General features: G+C 39.7%; 1 protein-coding gene across 1 annotated transcript in view; it reads right to left on the bottom strand.

Annotated features, from left to right (window-relative positions):
• Positions 1–3,130: 3,130 nt before the first annotated feature.
• The window catches only part of LOC115223380 (RNA exonuclease 1 homolog), an 85,098-nt gene continuing 62,374 nt past the window's right edge, over positions 3,131–25,854 (bottom strand). The window contains exons 6-15 of the mRNA XM_029793888.2: positions 12,483–12,617; positions 11,571–11,757; positions 9,627–9,764; positions 8,351–8,464; positions 7,890–7,963; positions 6,636–6,746; positions 5,770–5,885; positions 4,364–4,502; positions 4,060–4,180; positions 3,131–3,341 (exon numbers count right to left, since the gene is read on the bottom strand). Coding sequence (XP_029649748.1) covers positions 3,250–3,341; positions 4,060–4,180; positions 4,364–4,502; positions 5,770–5,885; positions 6,636–6,746; positions 7,890–7,963; positions 8,351–8,464; positions 9,627–9,764; positions 11,571–11,757; positions 12,483–12,617 — 1,227 coding nt within the window. The 3' untranslated portion in view covers positions 3,131–3,249. The remainder of the gene's footprint in view (positions 3,342–4,059; positions 4,181–4,363; positions 4,503–5,769; positions 5,886–6,635; positions 6,747–7,889; positions 7,964–8,350; positions 8,465–9,626; positions 9,765–11,570; positions 11,758–12,482; positions 12,618–25,854) is intronic.

Raw genomic sequence — 25,854 nt, 5'->3', positions numbered from 1 at the left:
AGGCAAAGTAAATCTCTGTGATTTTAAATTCAAAATGAGCCACAAGAAATGCTGTGAGTATTTGGTCCAATGTTCTTATGATCTTACCAGTCAATAATAATAATAATAATCAAGGCGACGAGCTGGCAGAATGGTTAGCACGCCGGGCAAAATGCTTAGCGGTATTTCATCTGCCGTTACGTTCTGAGTTCAAATTCCGCCGAGGTCGACTTTGCCTTTCATCCTTTCGGGATCGATAAATTAAGTACCAGTTACGCACTGGGGTCGATGTGATCGGCTTAATCCGTTTGTCAATCCTTGTTTGTCCCCTCTATGTTTAGCCCCTTGTGGGTAGTAAAGATTTTAATAATAATAATAATAATAATGGTTTCAAATATTGCCACAAGGGCAGCAATTTCAGGGAGTGGGTTAAGTCAATTACATTGATCTGAAGCAAGATGGTGGTGGAGCAGGTGATGCAGCAGAAATTTGCCTGAAACTATCAAATATTGAATAATAATAATAATAATAATAATAATAAAGAGGTCTGATGCAATTCTTGGTTCAAGTTGTAAGAATATGGCAAATGAAGTTGTTTAAATTTCTTTAAATTTTTATTTCAATATTATTTTTATCTGTTTTAATAGAAAATATGCTTTTAAGAGAAATAATCTTTTCAGGGGGAGGGAGGAAAAAAAACAAAAACAATTCTAAACTAAAAAAAAATAATACTCATAAATAAAATAAAAATGAAATGAAAAAATGCTGAATAAAAAAAAATCAGAATAAATTATGAGTTGCTATTTTTAGACAGGAAATAATACTTCCGTTTCTCTGTCTGATTAGTTTGAGTTTATAGAGAGATTTGGTGTGTGCACACACACAAATATATACACTCTTAATATATGTATGTAGAAGTGTGTGTGTGTGTTTGTATGTATGTATGTATGTATGTATATATATATATGCAGGGCCTTGAAAAAGACCTTTTAGAATTTAAATGATATATACAATTTTGTATTATTTTTAATATATATTTTTAATATCGCTGCTATTTTGTTGCAGATATCTTTTGACACACACATAAATATATATGTGTGTGTGTGGTGTGTGTGTATATATACATACACACAAACACATACATATATATATATGTGTGTGTGTGTGTGTGTGTGTGTGTTTACAAAAATGTCTTTATCAAAAGATGAGAGAATATTCTTGACTTCACAGTCTGAAAAATGGCACAAAATAACTGTAAAGTGGCCAAGCATAGTTAAGTGATGAGGGAAGTTCAGGTGTGGGGTGGCCGGGTGGATGGCAACGGCACAGATCCAGCTACCCTGTAACTCCTGAGCCATGGCATTCAACAGGGGGAGGTAGGTGAAGAGGGAGAGAGCCAGAGAGGGAGATGAGATGAGGTGTACATTAATCTCAACTAATGACAGTTGTTAATCAGTTGAATGCTGAGGAGACTTTTGAATCACAATATGCATCTGTATTAATCACACACACACACACACACACACACATATATATATATATATATACATACAGACATATATATATACATATATATATATACATATATATATACATCTATCTATATATATATATATATACATCTATCTATATATATATATATATATACATCTATCTATATATATATATATATATATATATATATATATATAAATATAATCTGATCTAAGTTTTTCCCATTGTTGGCTCACTGCATGGGGAACAGGCCTTTTCCTTTGCCAGATTTGTATGTGTGTGTGTGTGTATGTGCGCGTGCAAATGTTAATGTGTGATGGTGTTAGTATAAAACAAAGTTGTAACATGAGGGGTGGTGGTGGTGGTGGTGGATGGACTGTGAGAGAAAAGAATGGGCAGTGAAGTCCATCAGGTTGCTGTTATACTTCTGAAGAAAATGTGCGTTTCGTGTGTGAAGATTCTGTAGCATAAACAGAGAAGCAGACAAACAATTACACACACACACATAGAGAGAGGACATCATATTGCGTATGTTGGAGGGCATCACCTCAACCATGTCATGCACACATTCCACCAGCCCCACCACCCTCATCAAATACCCACGCACTTTATGTTGTGTCCAGTTTGTTAATTACATAAAACTAGCCAAGTATATAATTATATATATGTTCCCAGCAAGCTTATTCAATATATATATATGTGTGTGTGTGTTTATAAATATACATATTTGTGTGAATATATATCTATATACACACACTCACACACATTATTAAATGTAACCATGTGTGTGTGTATGAATGTATATAAAAATGTATATCTATGTGTGTGTAAATATATATATATATATACACACACACACATTTTCATGTAGGTGTACATCTATATAGTCTTAGTTTGTATATACAAATGCATTGCCATTCCCTCAGATTCTTGCTAGTATTTCTGTTGTAGTTGTAGTTGTCGGTCACTACAAATGTTGCTGCTAGCAGGAGTCATCACAGAACATCTTACACAAGACACACCATCACTGTTGTGTCTGCTCACAGACCGGACATCTCGTACAAGACATCATCATCATCATCATCACCACTGTTGTCGTCTCTGCCAACTGACCAAACACAGCATCATTGCTAATTGAAGTTTCATTGGTTTTTATTATTTTAAATATTTAACTCTTGTTTTCAGATTTTTGTTTTGTCTCCTCAGAATATATGTATGAATAAATATATATATATATACACACACACACATATATACATGGGTATGTAAGTGAATGTGTGTGTGTATGTGTGTATGCACACATATATATACATACACAAACATGCATATACATAAACATATTTGTGTGTGTATACATATACACACATGTAAATGTATATATACATATGTGTGTATATAAACAAACACATGCATACACACAGAAGTATACATATAATGTACATGTATATGTGTGTGTGTCTATATATGTATATATATATATATATATATATATAACAATGAGTGCATGTGTATACATATATGTGTATGTATATGTATGTGTATATATATATATATGTATATATATATATATATACATACATACATATGTGTGTGTGTGTATATTATGTATGTTTTGGTAACAGTTCCATCCAAAATGAGAATCCTAAAGTTCACAATGTTTGTTCCACAGACTTAGCAGTCTGTTGCATGTTATCTTTTAATCGTTTATAATATCTGTGTAATATTATTATTATTATTGTTATTATTATGATTATTGTTATTATTATGATTATTGTGTCATGAGCGATATTTGTTTCCATCTTGTTGGATTTTGTAATGCACCAGCCTCATGGCGGCAATAGCATCTTCTTGGCTGTCATGTCCATCAACTGCAACAGAAAGCAAAAAAAACGATCATGTAATAGACATCAATGATTCATTGCTTCATTTGTTTAACGTCTGTTTTACCATGCTAGCATGGGTCATATGGATACTTACTTTGAGGTAGCATTTTACATCTGGATGACCATTTGGGGGTAGATGGGGTAGTGATGGTGAAGTGGTTCTGATGATACTATTGATCTCACGATTTTATTTATACCCCAGACAGATGAAATGCAAAGTTCACTTCAGCAGGATTTGAACTCAGAATGTAGAGTTGAAAGAAAAACCACAAGGCATTTTTGCTTGATGCTCTAACACTTCTGCCAATCTAATCACAATAACTATTGCTTCTTTAATTTGTCACAAGGACTGTGGATGAGGTGGACATTACAGGGACAAGTGACAAATATCTCTAAGGAACACCATAGATCCAGGAAGGCCTTGACCAGCAAGGCTAAGTGCCTCTCCCCCAGTTGGCCTTCTCAATGGGCCTACATTCACATGCTGAATGCAGGCCCTTTTACTAAGGTTATGCTTACTATTTTCATAAATCTCCAAGCAATTAGCACCTCTCTCTCTTTCCTTACTTTCTTCTCCAGATTGGAAATTGAAAAAGGCAAAGAGAATTTGCCAAATGACACCAGTTTTTCATTAATTCTTCCATCCTATTTCATAGGCCAAAAAGAAAAAAGAGGAAAACTACAGAACAACAATAATACTTACTTCCTTCTTGGATGGTTGTATTCAGGTAGTCATGTGTCAAATTTTTCAGGGCCCTCTTCAGAGGTCTGCCAGCCCTATGGGGGTATAAGACTGATGTGTCAACAACACAACTGTGGATTAGCTGTAAAGACAAAACAATATACACACGTATATAAACACTGATATAATAGTAGTTATAAGTAGTGCCATTATATTTTATACAAGTAACAGGTTAACAGTGGGGGGTGGTGGTGACAAAAATGAACTGTGGGCGCAAAGGGCCAACAGCAGGGGACAGACAAAACAAACCAGACAATCTTCTTACCTTGACGGACATTAAATCGTTCTCCAGACTGTGACCAACTAATATGGCTTGTGATGAGAAATAGTGGAGTAGAACCGCCTGGACATGAATCAGTTTGGTCGCCACACCCTTCATATCTTCTTCTGTGATCCCACTGAAGCTGTAAACAGATACAACAACACTGAAATAATACATGACCTTTATAAAAAAGGAAAGACATGATGATAATAATAATTTCTAACACAGGTACAAATTCGGTGGTAGTGGTGGTGGTTTAGTTAATTAAATGAAACCTAATAAAGAACTGGTATTTTTTTTATCAACATCAGAAAAATAAGGGCAAGGTCAACCATGGAAGGATTTGATCTCAGGACATAAAGAGCTATAAGGACAGATTTTGCCAATTCCTCACTGTTATAAGAATGGCTTTGTAATAGGCAGAAGGCAGCTGGAAATCTGTGATGAGCAAAGAGTTAATTAATTAAGCCAGCACATTGGTTAACTGCTGCTACATAAGTTTATTGGCAGAATAATAATGAAAATAATTGTATAAGGTTTGAAATCTAAAGGAGAAGTTAGTGGACCATATTAACTCACCTGCCCAGATTTTAGCACCTGATTTATTTTATTGACCTAAGGTGAATGGTAAATTTGAGATGGGCAGGTGTTGAACTCATGACCAGAAAGAAGTGTAAACAATGCAAAGTAGTTTGTTCAGTGGCAGAACCTTGATCAAGAGAATCAACTTTCAGGGTGTCCATGGGATTTCATTGTATCAGTGTTGGAGAGATGGACAGCAAAGTTGATTGCAGAGGGACTGGAAGCATAAAAGGACATAACTAAATAGTGACTTGTAACACAGGTAGAAGGCCACAAGCATTTTGAATGAAAGATGAAAATCTTGAAGAAAAACCATGACATTGCGGTTCAGCAACCAAATCTCTTTCAAGCCTTATATTTTACTGCCTTTAAGTAGTGAGATGAAATGAGGGACGCAACCTATCCATCCATCATCATCATCATCGTTTAACGCCCGCTTTCCATGCTGGCATAGGTTGGATGATTTGACTGAGGACTGGTGAACCAGATAGCTGCAACAGGCTCCAATCTGGTCTGGCAGTTTCTACAGCTGGATGCTCTTCCTAACGCCAACCACTCCGAGAGTGTAGTGGGTGCTTTTACGTGCCGCCGGCACAAGGGCCAGTCAGGCGGTACTGGCAACGGCCACAGTCAAATGGTGTTTTTTACGTGTCACCTGCACAGGAGCCAGTCCAGTGGCACTGGCAACGACCTCACTTGAATATTTTTCACGTGCCACTATATATATATATATATGGTGAAGGGAGGGAGGGAGGGGGGGAGAGAGAGAGAGAGAGAGGGGAGAGAGACATTCAGAGTAGCAAGAAAGATGGCAGTGAACTACTCACCGTGTGTTGTAATCAAGAATTTCATGGTCAGGTTTCACCAAAGTTTCATAGACAACATTACATTCTGAATCTACGACTGTCACCCGTGCAACTTCCATACCAGCTGTGGTGTAGAGCTGTAAGATGAAGGGGTATATACATCATAGGGGACGATGGCACAGCGAAAATTAGGGAAAAATAGCTCACTGTAGAATTGTTTCCTTATTATTCATTAAGCTGCATGTATATTCATAAACAGGAGAAAGATTCATGGATTTATTGCACACAAACACACACACACACACAACTGGGTGTAAAACAGATCAATGCCGGATATATGTCACTACTACCAATGCCCAACAATGGGATATGAGCCCCAGATATTGGTACAGGGGTGGAGAATGGAGTAAGGGTGTTAATGCTTTTCCCTAAAGACCCTGTAGCAAGTGAAACTGTATCTGGGTCACAGGTTTGACCCGAATGGAGCTGACAATCTTATGCAATACACACCCTGTGTGTGTGTGTGTGTATAATTGTTGCTTAGCCTGAGATCAGCCTTTAATAAGGAGACCTGAGACCTATGATCAGAGGTACTCCAGCTATGACCATACTGGATTTTTGTAGGCATAAGACATCATCATCATCATCATCGTCATTCTTTTCTCAGATTGTAGAAGTGTAATTTAACTGATATTTGTTGCTGGTGAAGGAAGCTTGTGGAGACTTCCTCAGTAGCTCATGTCTGAACACGTGCACACGAGTGTGTTTGGGCATGTATGGATGGATGTGTGTGTGTGTATGCATTGCACACATACACACCTCCATACATGTTTATCTCCAATGAATACTTAAAACAATAAAATAAAAGGAAGGAAAAGAGAACTTACCATTTCACAGTCCATGGCAAACACACCTGGACCTTCAGGAGGCATTTCTCTGTCTGGGGTGATCATGTAGCCAGAGGAACCATCGAATTTATTTTTGTGATGGACATGAGTCTAACAAGAGAAAGAAATATGGATGTAACAGAAGAGTGAGGAAAATAAAATCATAAGGTGTTTGGGTTACCTTGGGCAAATCGCTTCTTCAACAGTCTCAGGTTGACCAAAACCTTGTGAGAGGATTTTGATGCATGGAAACTGCGCAGAAGCCTGCAGTGTGTGTATGCTAGCGTATTTGCATATAGTTGTTCAATAAATCTAATAATGACCATCTCCATCAACTGCCACTTTGTGACACACACACACGGTTTCCATACTGTATCTGTCTACCAAATCTTGTTCACAAGACTTTTTGTCAGGCTGTGGTAATGGTAGAAGATATCTAAGATGTCCAACAGTGGGATAGAACCTGGAGTTAGGTAGTTATGAAGTGAAAAGACACCTGTTGTTATGTCCTGTTATTTGTATTTGTGTAACTTTCTCCGTTTTTGTCGTCCTTGTTTCCGTATACATTTGCTGCTTTCTTCCAAGGAATCTAATGCTCTTAGGTTAGGTTTTTCCTTGGGGCTGGCCAGATTGGAGCAATCTCGGGTATAACCAGCCGAAATTGCAAAGATAATCTGGAACTTGACTGAGGAAAGAAAACTCCAAATGACCTGTCCTTGTTTTCTTTGTATCGTCAATCAGGATGATTGTTGTCCCTTTCTTGTATCACCTAACTGTCTCGATGTTTTGTGTTCTTGTCCCATTTTTGTATTTTTATATTTATATTATATATATATATATATATATACACACACACACACACACACACACACATACATATAGTGGCATATGTACACTTTGGTATCTCTCTCTCTCTCTATCTCTCTCTCTATATATATATATATATATACACACACATATATATACATATAATCTGTATTTGCTCATGTATAAGGCATTCCATATTTCTTATGGCAAAGATAGTACAAAACTTTTATAATACAAGATATTTTGGCCACATGTGTAAATTGCATCTCTGAGTTTTATTATTGAAGTTATGCACAAGAAGTGCAACTTATACACAAATAAATAGGGTGTGTGTGTGCCGGCAACAATTACAGTGACAATGGTGAATTCAGAATGAAAAAAAATATCAAAAAAAAAACAACAAAGTAATGGAACAATGTGTGAAAAGTGAAAACTGAGATGACTTACCCCACCCACTTCACAGCCTGTTGATCCAACCTCAGCTTGGCAGCACCTGTATCGAGTTTCAATAGTATTTCCATCTAAAAGAATAACACAAGATCAATAAGTAATGAAAGGTAACTCAAGTCAAGACCGTAAACAAGTTTTTTTTTAAACAATAAATACCAGTTAAGTGGATGGTTGAATTAGTGAAGCAAACGGCTTTATATTAAGATTAATTTAATTAACAATAAACAGCCTTCTCTGGATGTGCATGGCCCTTTTATTGTTATTGCTATCAAAGTGGTAAGTGGCAGAACTCTTTCAAGCAGTTCTCTGGTTTGAGGACATCTGTCTCCTCCCAGCTACTGTCACCTTGTACCCTAACCCAGATAGTGTCACCTTGTCTTCCAGCAAATGTTGACTGTCCATACTAGAAATGAGCCACAAATAGAAGAATCATAGGCAGAAACCGATCAGATACTCACATCGTCTTCGAACAGGTTTTGCCCAATGGTAAAGACACTCGTCTTCCACAGCTGCTCTTCCGCTGCTTGTAACTCGGTATGTTTTTCCACAACGGCAACAAAACCTCTCATCGCCTGCAACAATAACAACAACAACATTATAAATCAGCAAAATTGAGGCTCATTTAAGCACACGAGAATCACAGAACTGCTGCTATACAGGCAATTTATGCAATTACAAGCCAAAGATCGAGCCGTGGCCTGCGAAAACTAGCAGACAGCTCTCAGATCACATCTTGACGTCTTAAAATGGGAAAGTCACATTGGATGATGTAGTGCTAGACAAACAAAATGATGGGATGGTCACGGATAGAATATCTTTGATCATAAGGAGCTAAACAATGACTGTAACTCAAGACAAAATGCCTCCATCGGCTTGTGTCTGATGTTGGCAAATTGCTTGGCTGGAAATAGTAGTTAAATCTCCCTCAAACTATACATTCCAACAGCTTGAGAGTGAGAGAGAGAGAGAGAGAGAAAGAAAGAGAGAGAGAGATTGGGTAATGTAGTCTTAGATATGCAATGCTAACAAAAAGCTAAATGGGTTGGTCATAGCTGGAATAGCTTTGATCATGGGTTTGCTCTATCTGGGATGGAATGGAACTAAACAACAAAAGACATAGGTAGGCTTCCTATCTTCCGTATCAGCTGTAACCTATGAAAGGTAGGAGAGTCCAGTTTGCTGGACATTGTTGTAGAGCTGAAAAAGAGGTAATTTCTACTCTTCTCCCCTGGAAGCCATCTACTCGCAATACCAGAGGGCGCACACTCTCCTACCCTGATGTAATCTCCAGGGATACAGGCATCCAGCAACAGGACCTCCGTAATGCCATGATGGACCGTGAAGTCTGGCGTAGCATGGTAAATTCCATTGTCTCGACCACGGTCGAACAATGATGACTGATGCTAGCAACTCATATGGTTGCCTGACACAGAAAACCTTAGAATAATGAACTCCACCACGTAACGTGTTCTGACTCCTCAATAAATGCAAAATATGGCAATATAATAGACTATATGCACACACACACACACGCACACACAAATATATACCTATACGCACGTGCACCTGTGTGTGTGTGTGTTTATTCCTGCTACTGTGCTTAACGGCTGGTGTTGGTTTGCTTATGTCCGCTTAGATTAGCGATTCAGTAAAAAGGAACAGATTGATAGAATCATTGGCAGGCTCCTAAATGTGAGCCAGGTACAAGTAAAAAGATAAAAAGCCAATACTAACTGGGCAGGTAAGGTTCTTTGGTGACATCTGATATATAATATTTGGAACGTCCCAATCCTTCGGGTCGTGGAAAGTGGTTCTCTCTTAACTCCTCCTCCGTCAAAATATACTGTTTTACTCTTTCGTAAAGGGCAAGACCTGAAGGAAAACATAAGAAAAAAAAAAGAAAAGAAAAATCATTTCAAGATTAAAACAACAACAGTTCTTTCTTCTATAGGCACGGACTGAAATTTGAGGGGTGGGGGAGAAGTTGATTACATCAACCCTCAATTCTTAACGGGTACTTATTTTATTGGCTCAGAAAGAATGAAAGACAAATTCAACATCAATGGGACTCTCAAAGAGTCTGAAGAAATCCTGCAAAGCAGTTTGTCTAATTAGCCAAGAATTCTACCAGTTTGTTGCCTTCTGGAATTTTGGCACAAGCAGTTGTGTGTGCGTGTGGGGGGGGGGGGTCAGTCAATTAAGTCAACTCAAGGGTTCAACTGGTCCTTATTTTATCAATTTCAAAAGAATGACAGGCAAAGTCAACCCCAGCAGAATTTGAACTCAGAACGTAAAGTCGGAAGAAATGAAACCAAGCAATTTGCCAAGTGATAATGGATTCTGCCAGTTGACTGTCTAATAAGGATAATAATAATAATAATAATCCTTTCTTCTATAGGCAAAAGGGTTGGAATCTTGTGGGAGGGAGCTAGTTGATCATGCTGACAATAGTGCTGGGCAGGTCCTTATTCCCCCAGAGGATGGAAGGCAAAGTCAACCTTTGGCAGAAGTTGAACTCAACGTAAAAGACAGAAGAAATGCTGCCAAGCATTTGGTCGGATATGCTAATGATTTGGCTGACCCTGCAGGGATGAAAGGCAAAGTTAACCTTGGTCAGAATTAACTCAGAATGGAAGAAATACTACTACAAGATATTAAGACAGGATCCTCTACCTTATTTGCAAGAAACAACAGCCAAAGCTTCCTCAAACCACACTCTTTTCCATAACACAATGTCATTTATCATTTCTGACATTAAGATAAGGTGGACATGGCTGTGGTGTCTTTGAGGATTGAAGCTGATTTAGGACTAAACAAAAACATAAACTGCCACAAGTTTTCATTTTTATTGATAATCAATTCAAATATTCAGTTTTAGTTTTACAAATGTTTTCCAAACTGACTTTGATTGTTGATTTCTCTAAAAAGAAATACGTAAAATATAACTTCCCAGCTTGGTTTGTTTTGTTGTTTTTTCCCTCATTGATTTTCTTATCATCTTCATCATTGCCAGAGTCATCTTCATTATTTGACATTGTCTTGTTAAATGATGTTACCTCGTCTAATCCCATTCAGAGACACGTCACACTCAACCTCGTTATCATCTCCCACCACTCCCCTCCCCTTCCACCTGCCTTCAGGAGTGGCACCTGTCACTCCAGCTTTATGAGTCATTATTATTATTATTATTATTATTATTATTATTATTACATCACCACCAACACCACCTCCATCGTTTTCATCTGATCCTCACAAATGATGATGGGAGTAGCGGGATGAGGTTAAGGTGATGAGAGACCCAGTGTTAAATAATAATTGCTGATGACGAACCAATAATGGAGATGACGAAGATAAACACACAGGACAATCAAGATGAAAAGTGTAAAGAACAGATGGGAAGGTTTCCTTTTCTGGTGAAATTGGCAAATCAAGTCACCTGAGAAGACATTTTTAAAATTAAAGATTTGAAATGAATATCAATAAAAATTAAAACTTCAAAATTCAATTAAATTTGAAACTAAAATTCAGTCTCAGTCAGAACAAAATTGAGACTGTAATACATCTCTTTGTAGATCTGTTGAGGCTCACTTGTAGTTTAAACAACAAAATACATATAACTGATTTTGGAAGTTTAAAAAAGATGAAGCTAAAAAAGTTAGGGGTGCAACCTTCACTCACCTGTGAGTTGATGTTCTAATTTCTTTGTCTCTTTGCAAGGTGCTGGTGGCGGGTTAGTGGATGGCAGCAGCTTCTTGAGTGTGCCAAGACAGCCACTGCGCAACCGTTTGATGAGGTGAATGGCTTTGTTTAAATAACCAACTTTGGTATTGCAGCTACGATAAACATCTTTCTCTTCTTCTTCTCCCTAACACAACAAACAAATAACAAAACAAATTCAGAACTTTGGGAGTGACTGAAGATGAGGGGAGACAGGAGAAAATTCAAGGGTCCACGTCAACCTTTTTTGTGTAGGCCCATCACTGATATTTTGCTGCGCCAAGTCCCTGACGAAAGTAACTTTATCTAACAGAACCGACACGAGCCAGGATCATGTCTCCTCCTCTTCTGCTTCAAGTAGAAGACTTACTGTATTTGATGCCATAACACAGGCACATGGGTAGACTAGGCACAACCCAATTTCATCAGCACATATCCAACAAAAACAATTTTTTTATGCATTAAAACTTATGAAAGGCCCAACTCTGCATACCGGATCCAGGGTGGTTTTTGGAGACTGTTTTTTTGGGGAAGAGGGGATAAGTGTATCTTATATGCTATAAAATATGGTTTGTCTTTACTCTTTAGCTTGATAAAAAAAGACAGCTGTTGTAGTTAGAGCATGAACTCACCATCTTGTGATCAATTAACTAGTCTGGTATCATAATCTGACAGCCATGTGGTAGAGTGATGCAAGGAGGCTGGATTACAACTTGACCATAAGTGGGGGTGGTGGTGGTGTCATATGCTGAAATTTTTCTCACAGAAGATATTGTGTCATGTCACTGGAGGAGGGGAGTGAAGACAGAGATGTGTGTGTGTGTGTGTGTGTGGGTGGGGGGTGAAAACGGCGCAAGAGACCAAAGAACTCACCTTTTTCATGGCTTCCCATTCTGAATCAATGAGTTTCACATACTCATCAATGATCAGATTCAGATAACGCTGCCTGATGGCCACTGGAACTTTACTGCTGGAATCTGGTGTGATGGTTGGTCTCTTGAGCACCTCCTGTGAAAACACAACAATTACAAAATCATATGAAGTCACATTTCAATAACACCCCCACCCACTGCCATCTCCACCATTTGACATCCGCTTTTCCTACTTGTATGAATCAGACGAGACTTGTTGAGGCAGATTTTCTACAGCCAGATGTTTCCCTTTGCTGTTGCCAAACCAAGCAAAGGTAATATTTCCCCTCCACGGCCAGACATGTTTCTCATGGAAAAACTGAGAAGCAAATAATATTAACTGCATACAAAGGCGATGCTTATTTACACCCGTCTCATGATGTCAAGACACGGCTATCTACAAACACACACACACACACTATGATACTCAGTTCATCCCAAGCATGGTCAGAAACCTGCTTTCCAGCCTCATGGTTTGGAGTTCAGGCTCACTGTGTGGTACTTTAGGCAAGTGTCTTCTATTATTGCCTCAGGCCAACCAAAGCCTTGTGAGTGGATTTGGTAGACAGAAACTGAAAGAAGCCCATCGTATATATTCTTTTATATGTTTCAGTCCAACGACTGGCCATGCTGGAGCACCGCCATTGTGATCATCTTTCCATTTTCCACCTTTGTCGGAGCAGCTTTTGGTGAAGGATGGAGTTCGATGCTACTGCCCTCTTTTGCGTTTCTTGCTTAGATATTGGCTCATCTGGGATCTTGGTGAGCCAGAAGTCAAGTTCACGTTTGAAAACATCTATATCCACTCCATGGAGGCTCCTCAGATGCTTCGGCAGACAGTTAAACAGCTGTGGACCCTTGAAACCCAAGCTATTGCAGTACATCGTCCTTGCACATAAAAGCACCATCAGATCGTGGTCGATGCCAGCTCCCTCTGGCCCCTGTGCTGGTGGCACGTAAAAAGCACTCACTACACTCGTGGAGTGGTTGGCGTTAGGAAGGGCATTCAGCTGTAGAAACACTGCCAGATCAGACTGGAGCCTGGTGCAGTCTCCTGGCTTCCCAGACCCCAGTCGAACCATCCAACCCATGCCAGCATGGAAAACAGATGTTAAACAATGATGATGATAATATGTATATATATATATATATATATGTATATATATATATATATATATATATATATATATATATATAGTTAATCCAAAAAATGGAGAAAAAGACAAGAAGAAATGTGAGGATGTAGCACATGCAAAGTATTAAAAAGACACTCAGAGAAAGAAAAGAGTGGTTTTACATTTTGAGCATGGCTCTTCTTCGGAAACAGGAAACAGGAAAATCCAAAAGATATATATATAGTGTGTGTGTGCTTATGTTGGTGTTTGCCACCACTCCTGACAATCAGTCCTGGTATGTTTACACCACCATGACTTAGTGGTTCAGTAAAAGAGATTGACAAAATAAGTACCAGACTTTAAAAAAAAAAAAGTACTAGGTTTGAGTTGTTTGACTGAGAATTCTTCAAGGTGGTGCTCCAGCATGGCCATAGTCAGACTGAAACAAAGATAAGATAAGAAAACAAAACAAAATAAAACACAGACAGAAGTCAATGAACTCTGAAAAGAATTCTTGGAGGAGGGGGGGGAGTGAAGTTGACACCCACCTGCCCCACCCCACTCCTCGCCTAGTAGTTTCGGTCATTGACCTCAGCAAAATTTCAATTTAAAGAAATTTAAAGAAACACAATAAACACTGCAAGGAATTTTTACCAATGCTGTAATAATTATGCCAATGCCCTCCCCTCAACATAATCTAAGATTAATAACAACGACTCTCTCTAACTTTAGCTCAAGGCCATTTAGTGACAAGTTATGCATAGTTAAAGGAAAGAATTATTATTTTACCAACCCCAGAAAGAGGAGGAGGAGAAGGAAAGGGCGAAGCTGACCCGAGCTGGAATTGAACTTAGAACATAAACAGGCACAACTGAATATCACAAAGCAGTATATCCAACACTTTTCCCAATTCCTCAACAACAACAACAACCACCACCACTGCTGCCACTAAGCACAAGGCCTGAGATTTTGTGGGGCACAGGGCCAGGAAATGACATTGACCCCCAGCGTTCAGCTGGTCCTTAAAGAATGAAAGGCAAACTAGACTATGATGGAACTAAACCCACAATGTAAAAATGGGTGAAATGCTGAGAAGCATTTTCTCCACCATGCTAATAATAATAATCTTTCATTTCTAACACAGACACAGAGCCAGAAATTTGGAGTATGTGTGTGGGTTAATCGATTAAATCAAACCCCAACACATGACTGGTACTTTGCTGACTCAGCAGATGATAAATGACAAATCAATAAGAGTCCCTATACGGTCAGTCAGCTTGCTAGAAATAGCAGCCAAATCTCCCTTGAAATCACACCCACCACTGTCTTAAAATAGGGAAGGACACGTTTAACAGCCCCTAAAATGATGGGATGGTCATGGCTGGAAACCAACAGCTAAACACTAACAAAACTAGCGATTCTTTACACTGGCAAGAGGCCACAAATTCAAGGCAAAGGAGTGGGTGGGGTGGTGAGATATATTTTTAACAAGCTGAGTATTATTTACTGAATCTCTTTGATAAACAGATTACTACGGCATGGTTAGAACTCAGAATGTAAATAAAGAGTTGTAACTAAATATTACACGGCATTTAGGGCAGTCGGTTCAATGCTCTACCAACTCTTGCTACCTGACAACTTAACAAAAAACAACAATAATAAGCGAGCACCAGTGATTTCGTTTGCGTGGGCAGAAGGCCAACATTTTGAGAAGGTAAGGAGGTACACGCCTGATTGAATGGCAGCCAATGTATTACTGGTGCTTAATATATTTCCTTTCTCAAACCAGAGAGAGATGAACCAGTCTAATTAGAACTTTTACAATTGCAAGGTGTCACACTCAGATAACGAGGACAAAATAAATTATAATAATAATTTCTTCAGTTCTCTGCAGTTTGTGCCAAAACTTCCTATAAATAATACTAATAATAATAATGGCTTTTCACATTGGCACAAGGCCACAGTTTGTTGAGGAGAAAATATAATTGAAGTTATTCTCAATACATAACTGGTATCAAACAACAATCACAACAACAATAATAACAACAGCGATTTATTTTTTTCACTTTGGCACAATGCCAAGCTGGTACTTCTTTCATTGACTAAGAGCTTCTTTGAGAAAAGGCCAAGTTTATATGAAGCACTGCTTCCATATCTAAGAGATGGTCTTAACTGCCTGCTGGCTACCGACACACAAACATCCTCAGGCCACATTAACAACAACAACAAGCCCATCTGGCCAGCTAGCAAAGGCTCCTTCACCACAAGCACAATCTCAATCAGCAAATTCTACCCCCCAGTTATAACCCCTTCTCTCAACCAGACACATCCATAACATGACACATTTCACACCCACTTCTTGCCCCTCCCAATGTTTTCTAGTGCTGTTTACTCCCTCCCCTTCCTCACACTACCACCGTATCCATTCCACCCAGTTTTAAGCCAGACATTCATTCACCAATGTTCAACAAACAACATCACCAGCGATGGAGGAGGCAAACCAACTTCACCATTGGCACTGCTCCTTCTCTTCACTAAACCTTATTCTATCTTTCATCTCGTTTCAATCAATGGACTGTGGCCATGCTGGGGCACTGCCTTGAAGGACTGAACCCGAAACCTCAGGGTTGCAAAGTTAGTTTCTTAACCACACTGCCATGCTTATTATGGGGATTGAAATGTGCCCCCCAAGACATGAATGAAAGAAATGAGAGCAGGAATACATACACGAAAAGCCCACATAGGGGACAGAAATACAAGGAGTTGTTGTTTAGGCTTAGGTTGACTGTGACTGATGAGAGCTATGCACAAAAGGGAGCCGGCCATGACCACCCCCGTCTGCCATGTAACCATAATCACTTTATTCAATGTGGTCTTAAATACCTCTTTTTTCTTTTTTTAAGATGGGAGAATGTGACGCAAGAGAAATTTAGCTTCTATTTCTAGCAAGGCTCTATTGCCGGTTCAGTTAAAACAGATAAAGAGTGAAGAGTGGATACAGAGCTAAATAGAGAGGGATTAGGACGCAAAGACGGGGGTTAAGGAAACGCAGGGGCCAAGTATAGGGTCAACAACAAAGACAGACATAAAGCACACATAAGGGGTAAACAATAGGAAGCAAAGAGTACAGAGATATGGTGGTGATGGTGGGTGGGTGGAGTATAAAGGAGTACACACTAGTATAGGAGGAAACATCTTGTGGAAATGAACACAAGTACACAGAAGATAAAGACTAAACAAAGGACAACTGAGTGAAGGGCCATGAATGGGGTTAGGGTACACACCCCAACACAGGGTAGGAATCAATGGTGACAGCATACAAAATACAATAATCCACCACTGTAAACAGTTGGGAAAGCATGAAGAAATATGTAAATAAACATACAAAAAAAAAAGAAAGAAAAAACTTCAACACAAGCACAATGTTGGAGTAAAGGTTGTTTGTCAACATAACATGGCAGTCTGGTTTAGGATGAATGCTGCTGTAATTTAGCCCCAGGAGACATCGTCTCAGCTGGCTATACGGCACAATCTGTGACCGTATATTTTCAAACAAGGGACACAGATCATGTCATATATCCTGGGGCTAAATTACAGCAACATTTGTCCTAAACCAGGACTGCCGTATTATGTTGGCAAACAATCTTTACTCCAAAGGACTGTTGCTGAATATCTCTCATTGTGAGATTTAAGAATAGTAATTTTCTAAGCACAAAGTTGTTCAGATGATAAAAGAAAAGTGAGAACAGATCTGACCAATCCATGTAGCCAGAGACAAACGGATGTAATATGGTGGTGGTGGTGGTGGTTGTGACCAGGTCAAAGAGTGTAAACAATGAGGTAATGGAGAGAAAATAATCACCAGGAAAAGGAAGTCAATAAATCTTACATTTCTCCCCAAAATAAGAGAGAGACGTACATTAAATATTTCTTGCCCTACCCCCACCACTTCTCACACATAATCATTATCATATATTATGCTGTATAGACATATACAGGTGCAGCTGTGTGGTAGGTTTACTTCCCAAGCACATGGTCCCGAGTTCAGTACCACCACGTGGCACATTGGGAGCAGATTTGGTGGGCGGAAACTGAAAGAAGCCTGTCGTATATGTATGTATGTCTCACCACCACTTGACAGCTGGTGTTGGTTTGTTTACATCCCAGTAACTTAGCAGTTTGGTGAAAGAGGCTGATCGAATAAGTGCTAGGGTTAAAAAGAAGATAAACAATAGGGTGCCCCAGCATGGTCCCAGTCTAATGACTGAAACCAGTAAAAATACTATATATATATATACACACACACACACACATACACAAACACACTACCACCATTACTACAATTACACAGATGAGGGAGCTTCTTCATGGTAGCTTGACCCACAAGAAATAACAGCTAAATCTCCCTGAAATGACACCTTGCCATCTTAGAAAAAGATCACATTGACCTAAATTAGTCATGGGTTGCTTGCACATAAGAGAAAGACAGGAGGGTCACAGGTGGAATATTTTTGACCATAGGTCTGTTCTATAAGGACTAAGCAGGAGGTTAAGCAACAACTACAACCACACATCCATAAACAAACAAAGAGTGAATTTATAGCAACAGGGTAAGAGTGGAAGGTGGGTGAGGTGAGTGTAGGGGGGATGATGTGTGACAGAGGAAAACATCAACAACTGGTTCAGTGAGTTGGTTCCACGACGACCACAGTAACATATATATAAGGCCACCACCACTAATGGTAACTTTTTTTTTTGGTATAACTACAGATGTGAACCTCCCCCCCCACCGACTTTGTTGCTTCATAACTTCCAGAAAAATGAATACATTTTAACGAAATGTAAATTAAGAGTATATAGGGGCTTGTTGGGGTTGAGGGGTTGGAGAGAGGAGTTTCGGAAATTTCACACGATCCGAGTTTTTCCCCCTCATAACTTCCAGGAAAATGGGTATCTTTTAATGAAAATTTATACAAATACCTTCCAAACAAAATATAAATTACGATTATAAAGAAATTTGTGGGGAAAACTTTTTCCGAATGGGTGGGGGGTGGGGGAAGAGTTTCGGATCAAGAAGACCACATAAGTTATTTTTTTTACTCCCCCCACGACCATCCCACTTTTTTTTTGCCTTTAAAAACCACAGGAGGAGCCTTTTCGGTAAAAAAACCCCCGAAAAAGTAAATATTTTCAGAGGAAAAAGGGTGATTTGGCTGTTGTTTCTAGCACATACAAAGACAACCCTCCTCGTTTCTTTCTCACCCTCTAACGTATTGATGTTTTTCAATATTTTTCTCTCCATAAACACATTCATGGTATAAAAAAAAATTCGAAAATTTGATTTTTTTTTTCAACCTCACTCCCTGGCCAAGTGCAGGGGCACTTGTCCAAATTTACCCAAAGCTTTTCTTTTGGTGTTTAAGTGCCCCCCCCCCCACAAAAAAAAAGAAAAGAAAAAATGGCCAACATAGATCCGGAATGGAATAGTGAGTGAAAAGCAAAAGATGCCTCCCATCATTTCGAAAAACAAAACAACAGAAATTTCAACTTATGGGGTCTTCTTGATCGGAAACTCAGTTTTTCCAAACTACCCCCACCCCTGAAACATTTCCCCCAAAGATTTCTTTATAATCGTAATCTATGCCGTTTAAAAGGTATTTCATTAAAAGATACCCATTTTCCTGAAAGTTATGAGGGAAAAAAGTTGGGTGGTGTGAATTTTCCGAAACTCCTCTCCCCAACCCCTTAAAAAAATTCTTTCTCATAAACCCCTACAAACTCGGAATTCTCAGCATCCAAATTTTGTTAAAAAGTATCCATTTTTCTGAAAGTTAAGAAGCAACAAAGTCGCGGGGAGGGGCACACATCTGTAGTCAGGCCTTTTTTATATAATGCTCTGATATATTTTTTTTCAAAGAGCAACAATTTCTAAAGATGCCTTCCCAAATGACAACAGAAAAACAAAATACCCAGAGACCACCACCACCACCTCCTCAGCCATTCGAAGAAATAACAATAGATGCACATGATGAGCGCGCGGAGGACAGAAATACGGATGAGAGAGAGAGAGAGAGAGAGAGAGAGAGAGAAGAGAGAGAGAGAGAGAGAGAGAGAGAGAGAGAGAAGAGAGAGAAGAGAGAGAGAGAGAGAGAGAGAGAAAGAGAGAGGGAGAGAGAGAGAGAGAGGGAGAGAGAGAGAGAGAGAGGCAGAGAGAGAGAGCTAGCAGTGTATTCCTCGCGAGGTCGTGTGTATATATGTAGAATAACATACGTAAGTAACGAGTGTATATTTTTATCACACACACACACAACTACTCATTCAGACCTCATGTGTTTGTTGTGTTGCTGAGCGGGTGGGCGAGCGAGGACATTGAGTACATTGCCAAATCTGCATCACAGATGATATTTGGCGGTTTTTGCTGGTCGTCAGGACGAGTACCCAGATTTCCTCATCATTTGTTGTAAGGAAAACCTCATCCCTCCTCACACGGACACAATCTGACCACATGCAAAACAAAGGACATCCGCACTGGCTGATTACATCAACACAACAGCCACTCGTTCATCCCGTGTTTCTTCTCTCTCTCTCTCCATCACTACAACAGCTTCTGTTCTTATAATTAGCGTGTGTTACACACCACACAAACACCATCCTTGTGCCCCACCCGTTTCAGCTGAAACGGGCACAAGGATGTGTAATGTCTATGCCGTACGAGGCACCTTACGCACCCAAGCTGAAAGCAGACGCCAGAAATTCCTTTCCGAACCACGTTTGTTTAAATCCCTATTAAACAATATCGATCCCATCATTCTAAAAGTAGCTGACGTTGTCTCTCAACTCCCAACTAAATTCAACACGTTTCCGATTTAGGCACAATTCACCATCGACCCCTGCTACTTTATTTTATCAATCCCGAAAGTATGAAATGCAAATACGGCTTCGGCGGAATTTGAACTCTGAAAGTAAAGAACCGAAACAAATATCGCAAACCCTAACTACCGAGTGATACTAAAATAATAATAATAAAACCTCGTGGGCTACGAACATACACGTACAAGTATACCCTTTAAACAGTCCACATATGTATAATGTCTCTGTCCACACAATCGAACAAATAACGTAGTTTTTTTTATGATCAAGTTATAGTAATAATGTATGTTTGTATACAAATGTCAACGTAGAGTAATACACAGTTTCTATATATACGTCTATGATGTTATATTCATAATGAAGTTATTTTCATAATTCAAACCTACGTCGCTTATACACACACATCGACAAAACACAAGTCCGTCAAAACAATCAATATCTTTGTGTGTGTGTGTGTGTATGTGTGTGGCAATCTTTCGGGGAAAGTATATTTTCATACCAACACAGGGACACATGCACCCCATTCAATGGTCAAATCTAAAAAAATATAAGTTATACAGGCAACTGCAAAGCTATATATATATATATATATATGTAGAGAGAGAGAGAGAGAGAGAGAGATGACATAATTACTTGTATACAAAAAGCAATTAGCAACCACAAAGAAATGCCAATTTGTTTACCTGGCGTGTTCGTTGTTGTGACATGTTTATCCACATCTGGTGCGAACAACCACCGCCACCGTTGCCCCTGTAACAAGCGTTACAAGCGCAGTGAGTTCGTCTACCACAGTAAAAGGGAGCAGGCCGAAACCAGGGCCCAGGGCCGTGTTGGTAAAGTGTGGGCTCCAGCATGACCACGTTCATAATAGAGCGAGTGACGAAATATTTCTTAGTCTTCTTGTGATAATTGTCGACGTTTGTATGAACTTTTTTTTTTTTTAATAATAAAAAAAAAAAGTCAGGGAAACTTTGTTTCTATGTAATTTTGTTGTGATTCAGGTTCGAATTGAAGTTGTTTCTTTGGAAGCGGGGGGCTCCGATCATAACACGAGCGGTCTGTTGAGTGGGGAGTTGGTAAATGTTAAAGTAAGCGATCGTAGTTGACGGGTAAATAAGAAAAAAAGTCGGGTGAACGACTGAACGACCGAACGACTCAAGCGAATCGTGTGAGAATGTTGCGAAGAGTCGAAGCGAAATGAGTGAAGAGGGGGAAACAGCGAAACACAACGAACAAACAAACAAACAAACAAGGAATGGTTGCGTAAGGAAACAACGTCCGATCACGTCAGCACGCGCGCGCGCGCACAAACACACACACTCACACACACACGCATACATACACGCGCTCGTACAAACGCAAACGACGCACGCGACAGCACACACACACATGGAGTAGTGTATAGACACACAATAATGATAAAGAGGACATGAACACAAACACACGCCTCCCTCGTGACTAACCACGCCTCCATGCCGTCGAGTAAAACAACCAATCAGAACAGCGCTAACAACCATCCTCATTCACTTCCTGGAAACGTCATTTCGGCTGACATCATAATAACCGGAAGTGGAGTCAATAGAGAGGAGGAGGTTAAAGGAAAGGTTATAAAAGAGACGGAGGAGGAGATGCATGGCGAGAGAGAGAGAGAGAGAATGCGGGAGAGAGGAGTCATGGTATCTGAAGGAGATGCGGAGGGGTGGGGGAGAAGATGAGGAAAAAAAGATGAGAGATGAGATATAAATTATATTTATGACAAAAAGAGAGAATTTCGAGGAAAACAAAAGAGAAAAAATTGAAATAAAGTGAGATTGGTGGATAGGAAAAAAACCCCAAAAAACGAGGATTTTAATTAAAAGAAAAAAAAACTAGATGCGGCAGTCGAAATAGAAAGAGAGAGAGAGAAAAGGGAAGTAGAGAAGAAAGTTTAAAGAAAGAGAGAAAGGGATAGAGATAGAAGTAAAAATAGAAGAAGAAAAGAAAATAGAGAAGGAGAAAAAATGTGTGGTGGGGAGAGAAGAAGAAGAAGAAAATATATTTGTAACAATTGTTGAAAGCAGGGACAGTTGAGAGGAGGAAGTATATGGCGTCATCGCGATTGATTTATTTAAAATGTCTCTATATAAGGAGATAGAATTAAGAAACAGCTATTCTCTGTCCGTTTTGAGTACAATAATCATCTCAGTCCTTTTGTAGTAGTTACTGTGTATGGATACAACAAGTAGGTATTTCAGATATTAGCGTGTAAAATGTTGGTGGCGGTGTCACCAGGTGCACTTGTGTGTAGGTCTACACACACACACACACGGGCGAGCACTCGAGTACAGTGCAATATAAGTACATTAAGATATATTGAATATTTGAATATTAGAAAAAACAAGTTGTGGTTGAACTAAGAATGAAAATACACGCATGACTGGCTTCCCCGTGGGTTTCGATTCCCAAGTACATCACAAGACTTTGGTGACCTGGGACTATATAGAACAAACTTGTTCAAGGTTTCGCGCAGAGGGACTGAAAACCACATGGCTGGCAAAGCGGACTTTCGAACCACACAACCTTACCCTACACATAAACACACAATAAGTTAAACACATAGAGATCTATACATGTGTGTGTGTGTGTGTGTAGGAGAGGGTGCTGAAAGAGTTCCTGGCTTTGAGTAAAAGAAAATAGAGGAGGATCAGTTAATTAGGATTTCATTCAATATATTCTCCTCTCAGCAGATTCACACACTTATTGCAGCGGTCCTTCAGTTCTTCAAAGCTCTGTAAAAGAACTCGAAAGGTTTGGCCTCCAACCAAGCCTTTCACGACACCTTAAAGCCAGGAACCTTTCAGCCCCACCTCTACCTGTAGAACAAAAAAATCGGGCGAAGCTTTGATTTAATAAATTCCCACACGAATTTCATTTATGCAAATGAATTACTGAGGTTATCTCATGATTTTTTTTATTTATAAGTTCTTTAATCTTACGATCTTACTTTAGACTGAAGGCCCAACAACCTTCTGCAGGAGTTGGACTAAAAGTCTACCCCAGATGGAGCCTTTTGGCGTGTGTGTGTGAGAGGGTGCCATGCAATTCATAAGACTAAAATCCTCATTCACCGAGTGTGAGTATTAGGGATGGAATTGAAAAGAGAGATAAAGATGGGTGTGACGATGTATCAGGGTGGGGCCTTAAGGTACAAGGTGAACAGAAGAGAGAGTGGGGACAGAAAAATAGGAAGGGTGAATGGGTAGAGGCTGCAAGAGCAAGGGATATATAGAGGTGGCATAGGAGTGGAGATTGAATGGTGGGAAGATAGGGGAGAGGAGGTGATGACTGGCAGTGAAGAGCCGAATAAAGATAATAATCATCCAGTAGACAGAGGAAAGATGAGAGAAAGGAAGTTAACAGGTTGATATGGGATGGTAAGTGGGTAGGTTGCAAGAGTGAGAGATGTAGTGAGGCAGTGTGGTGTGTGTGTGTGTGTGTGTATATATATATATATATATATATATATATATATATATATATATAATATAAAGATGGTGAGCTGGCAGAAATGTTAGTATATGGTGGGGATGCTTAGCGGTATTTCTTCCATTGTTACGTTCTGAGTTCAAACTCCACTGAGGTCGACTTTGCCTTTCATCCTTTCAGGGTCAATAAATTAAGTACCAGTTGTATATTGGGGTCAATCTAATTGCCTGGCATCCCCTCCCACCAAATTTTGGGCCTTGTGTCTAGAGTAGAAAAGAGCATGCAAGAGAGACGACTGCACTGGTATGGTCATGTGGCGAGAATGGATGAGGATAGCTGTGTGAAAAGTGCCACACCCTAGCGGAACCTGTGGAAGAGGTAGACCCAGGAAGACCTGGGATGAAGTGGTGAAGCACGACCTTCTAACATTAGGCCTCACCAAGGAAATGACTAGCGACTGAGACTTTTGGAAATATGCTGTGCTCGAGAAGACCCAGCAAGCCAAATGAGACCATAACCTGTGGCCTATGCCAGGAGCGTAACCAACCCACTTTTGCGTACCTTTCCTTCTTTGGTCACTAAACTCTGCTTGTGAAGACCTGTTGAGGCAAGTGAAATCAAAATCAATATCAGTTTGATGACTGGCATCCATGCTAGCGGGGTGCAAAGAGCACCATCCGAGCGTGATCGTTGCCAGAGCAGCCAACTGGCTTCTGTACCCATGGCATGTAAAAGGGCACCATTCGAGCGTGATCGCTACCAACATCGCTTCACTGGCAGCTGTGCCAGTGGCACGTATAACAAAGATTCGAGTGAGGTCATTGCCAGTACTGCCTGACTGACCCCTGTGCCGGTGGCATGTAAAAAGCACCCACTACACTCCCGGAGTGGTTGGCGTTAGGAAGGGCATCCTGTAGAAACTCTTCCAGATCAAGATTGGAGCCTGGTGCAGCCATCTGGTTTGCCAGCCCTCAGTCAAAATCGTCCAACCCATGCTAGCATGGAAAGCGGACGTTAAATGATGATGATGATGATGATGATGATGATATATATATATATATATATATGTGCGTGCATGTCTGGTGTCTATTCCAGTTATTGAATTGTGATTCCAGTGCCTGCGATGGCACTGATACCAAGTTGGTGGCTTTTCCCTTCTACAAGCATCTGTGGCGTTCAAAGGTGACGCTTGCATGCATAGTAAACAGCCAGTCTTCTTCAAAAGATGTTGCCCAGGCCTGCACATACATGTGTTTGTGCATGGTCAACAATGACCAATGGAGGCCCTACAGCATATACGTGAGAGTGTTCTCTCACACACACAGTTCTCAAAAATAAACATCATTGTTTTTAATGTCCACTTTTCCATGGGTTGGATGGAATTTGTTGAAGCAGATTTTCTACAGCCAGATGCCTTTCCTGTCAACAACTCTCATCTGTCAACAACTCTCACTAGGTGAGGTAATATTTCCCTGTGGTTGGACATGTTTTCACAGAAGATTGGAAATAAAAGACACTGCTTGCATGATGATGATGATGAAGCTTGCTTACAACTACCGTACAATGTCAAGATAAAGAAACACACACACGTGTTTACATACAATGGGCTTCTTTTCAGTTACCGTCTACAAAATCGACTCACATGGCTTTAGTCAACCTGAAGCTACAGCGGATGATATTTGTCTTAAAGTGCCATGAAGTGGGACTGAACTTGAAACCATTCTGTTGGCAAGTCTATATGATAAATATGGTGATAATAAAACGGAAATAAAAATGGAAGCTGTAAAAGCATGTATCTTATTCAATTCTTATTCAATGCCATCTGTGATGGATACTTTTTTGGCTTGAGTAGTTGAGTTATGCACTTTTCTGGGAATTTTCTGT

This window comes from Octopus sinensis, linkage group LG23, assembly GCF_006345805.1.
Source record: "Octopus sinensis linkage group LG23, ASM634580v1, whole genome shotgun sequence".
Lineage (NCBI taxonomy): Eukaryota > Metazoa > Mollusca > Cephalopoda > Octopoda > Octopodidae > Octopus > Octopus sinensis.
Note: the sequence above shows the minus strand (reverse complement) of the source record. Positions and strands in the feature narration are given on the sequence as shown.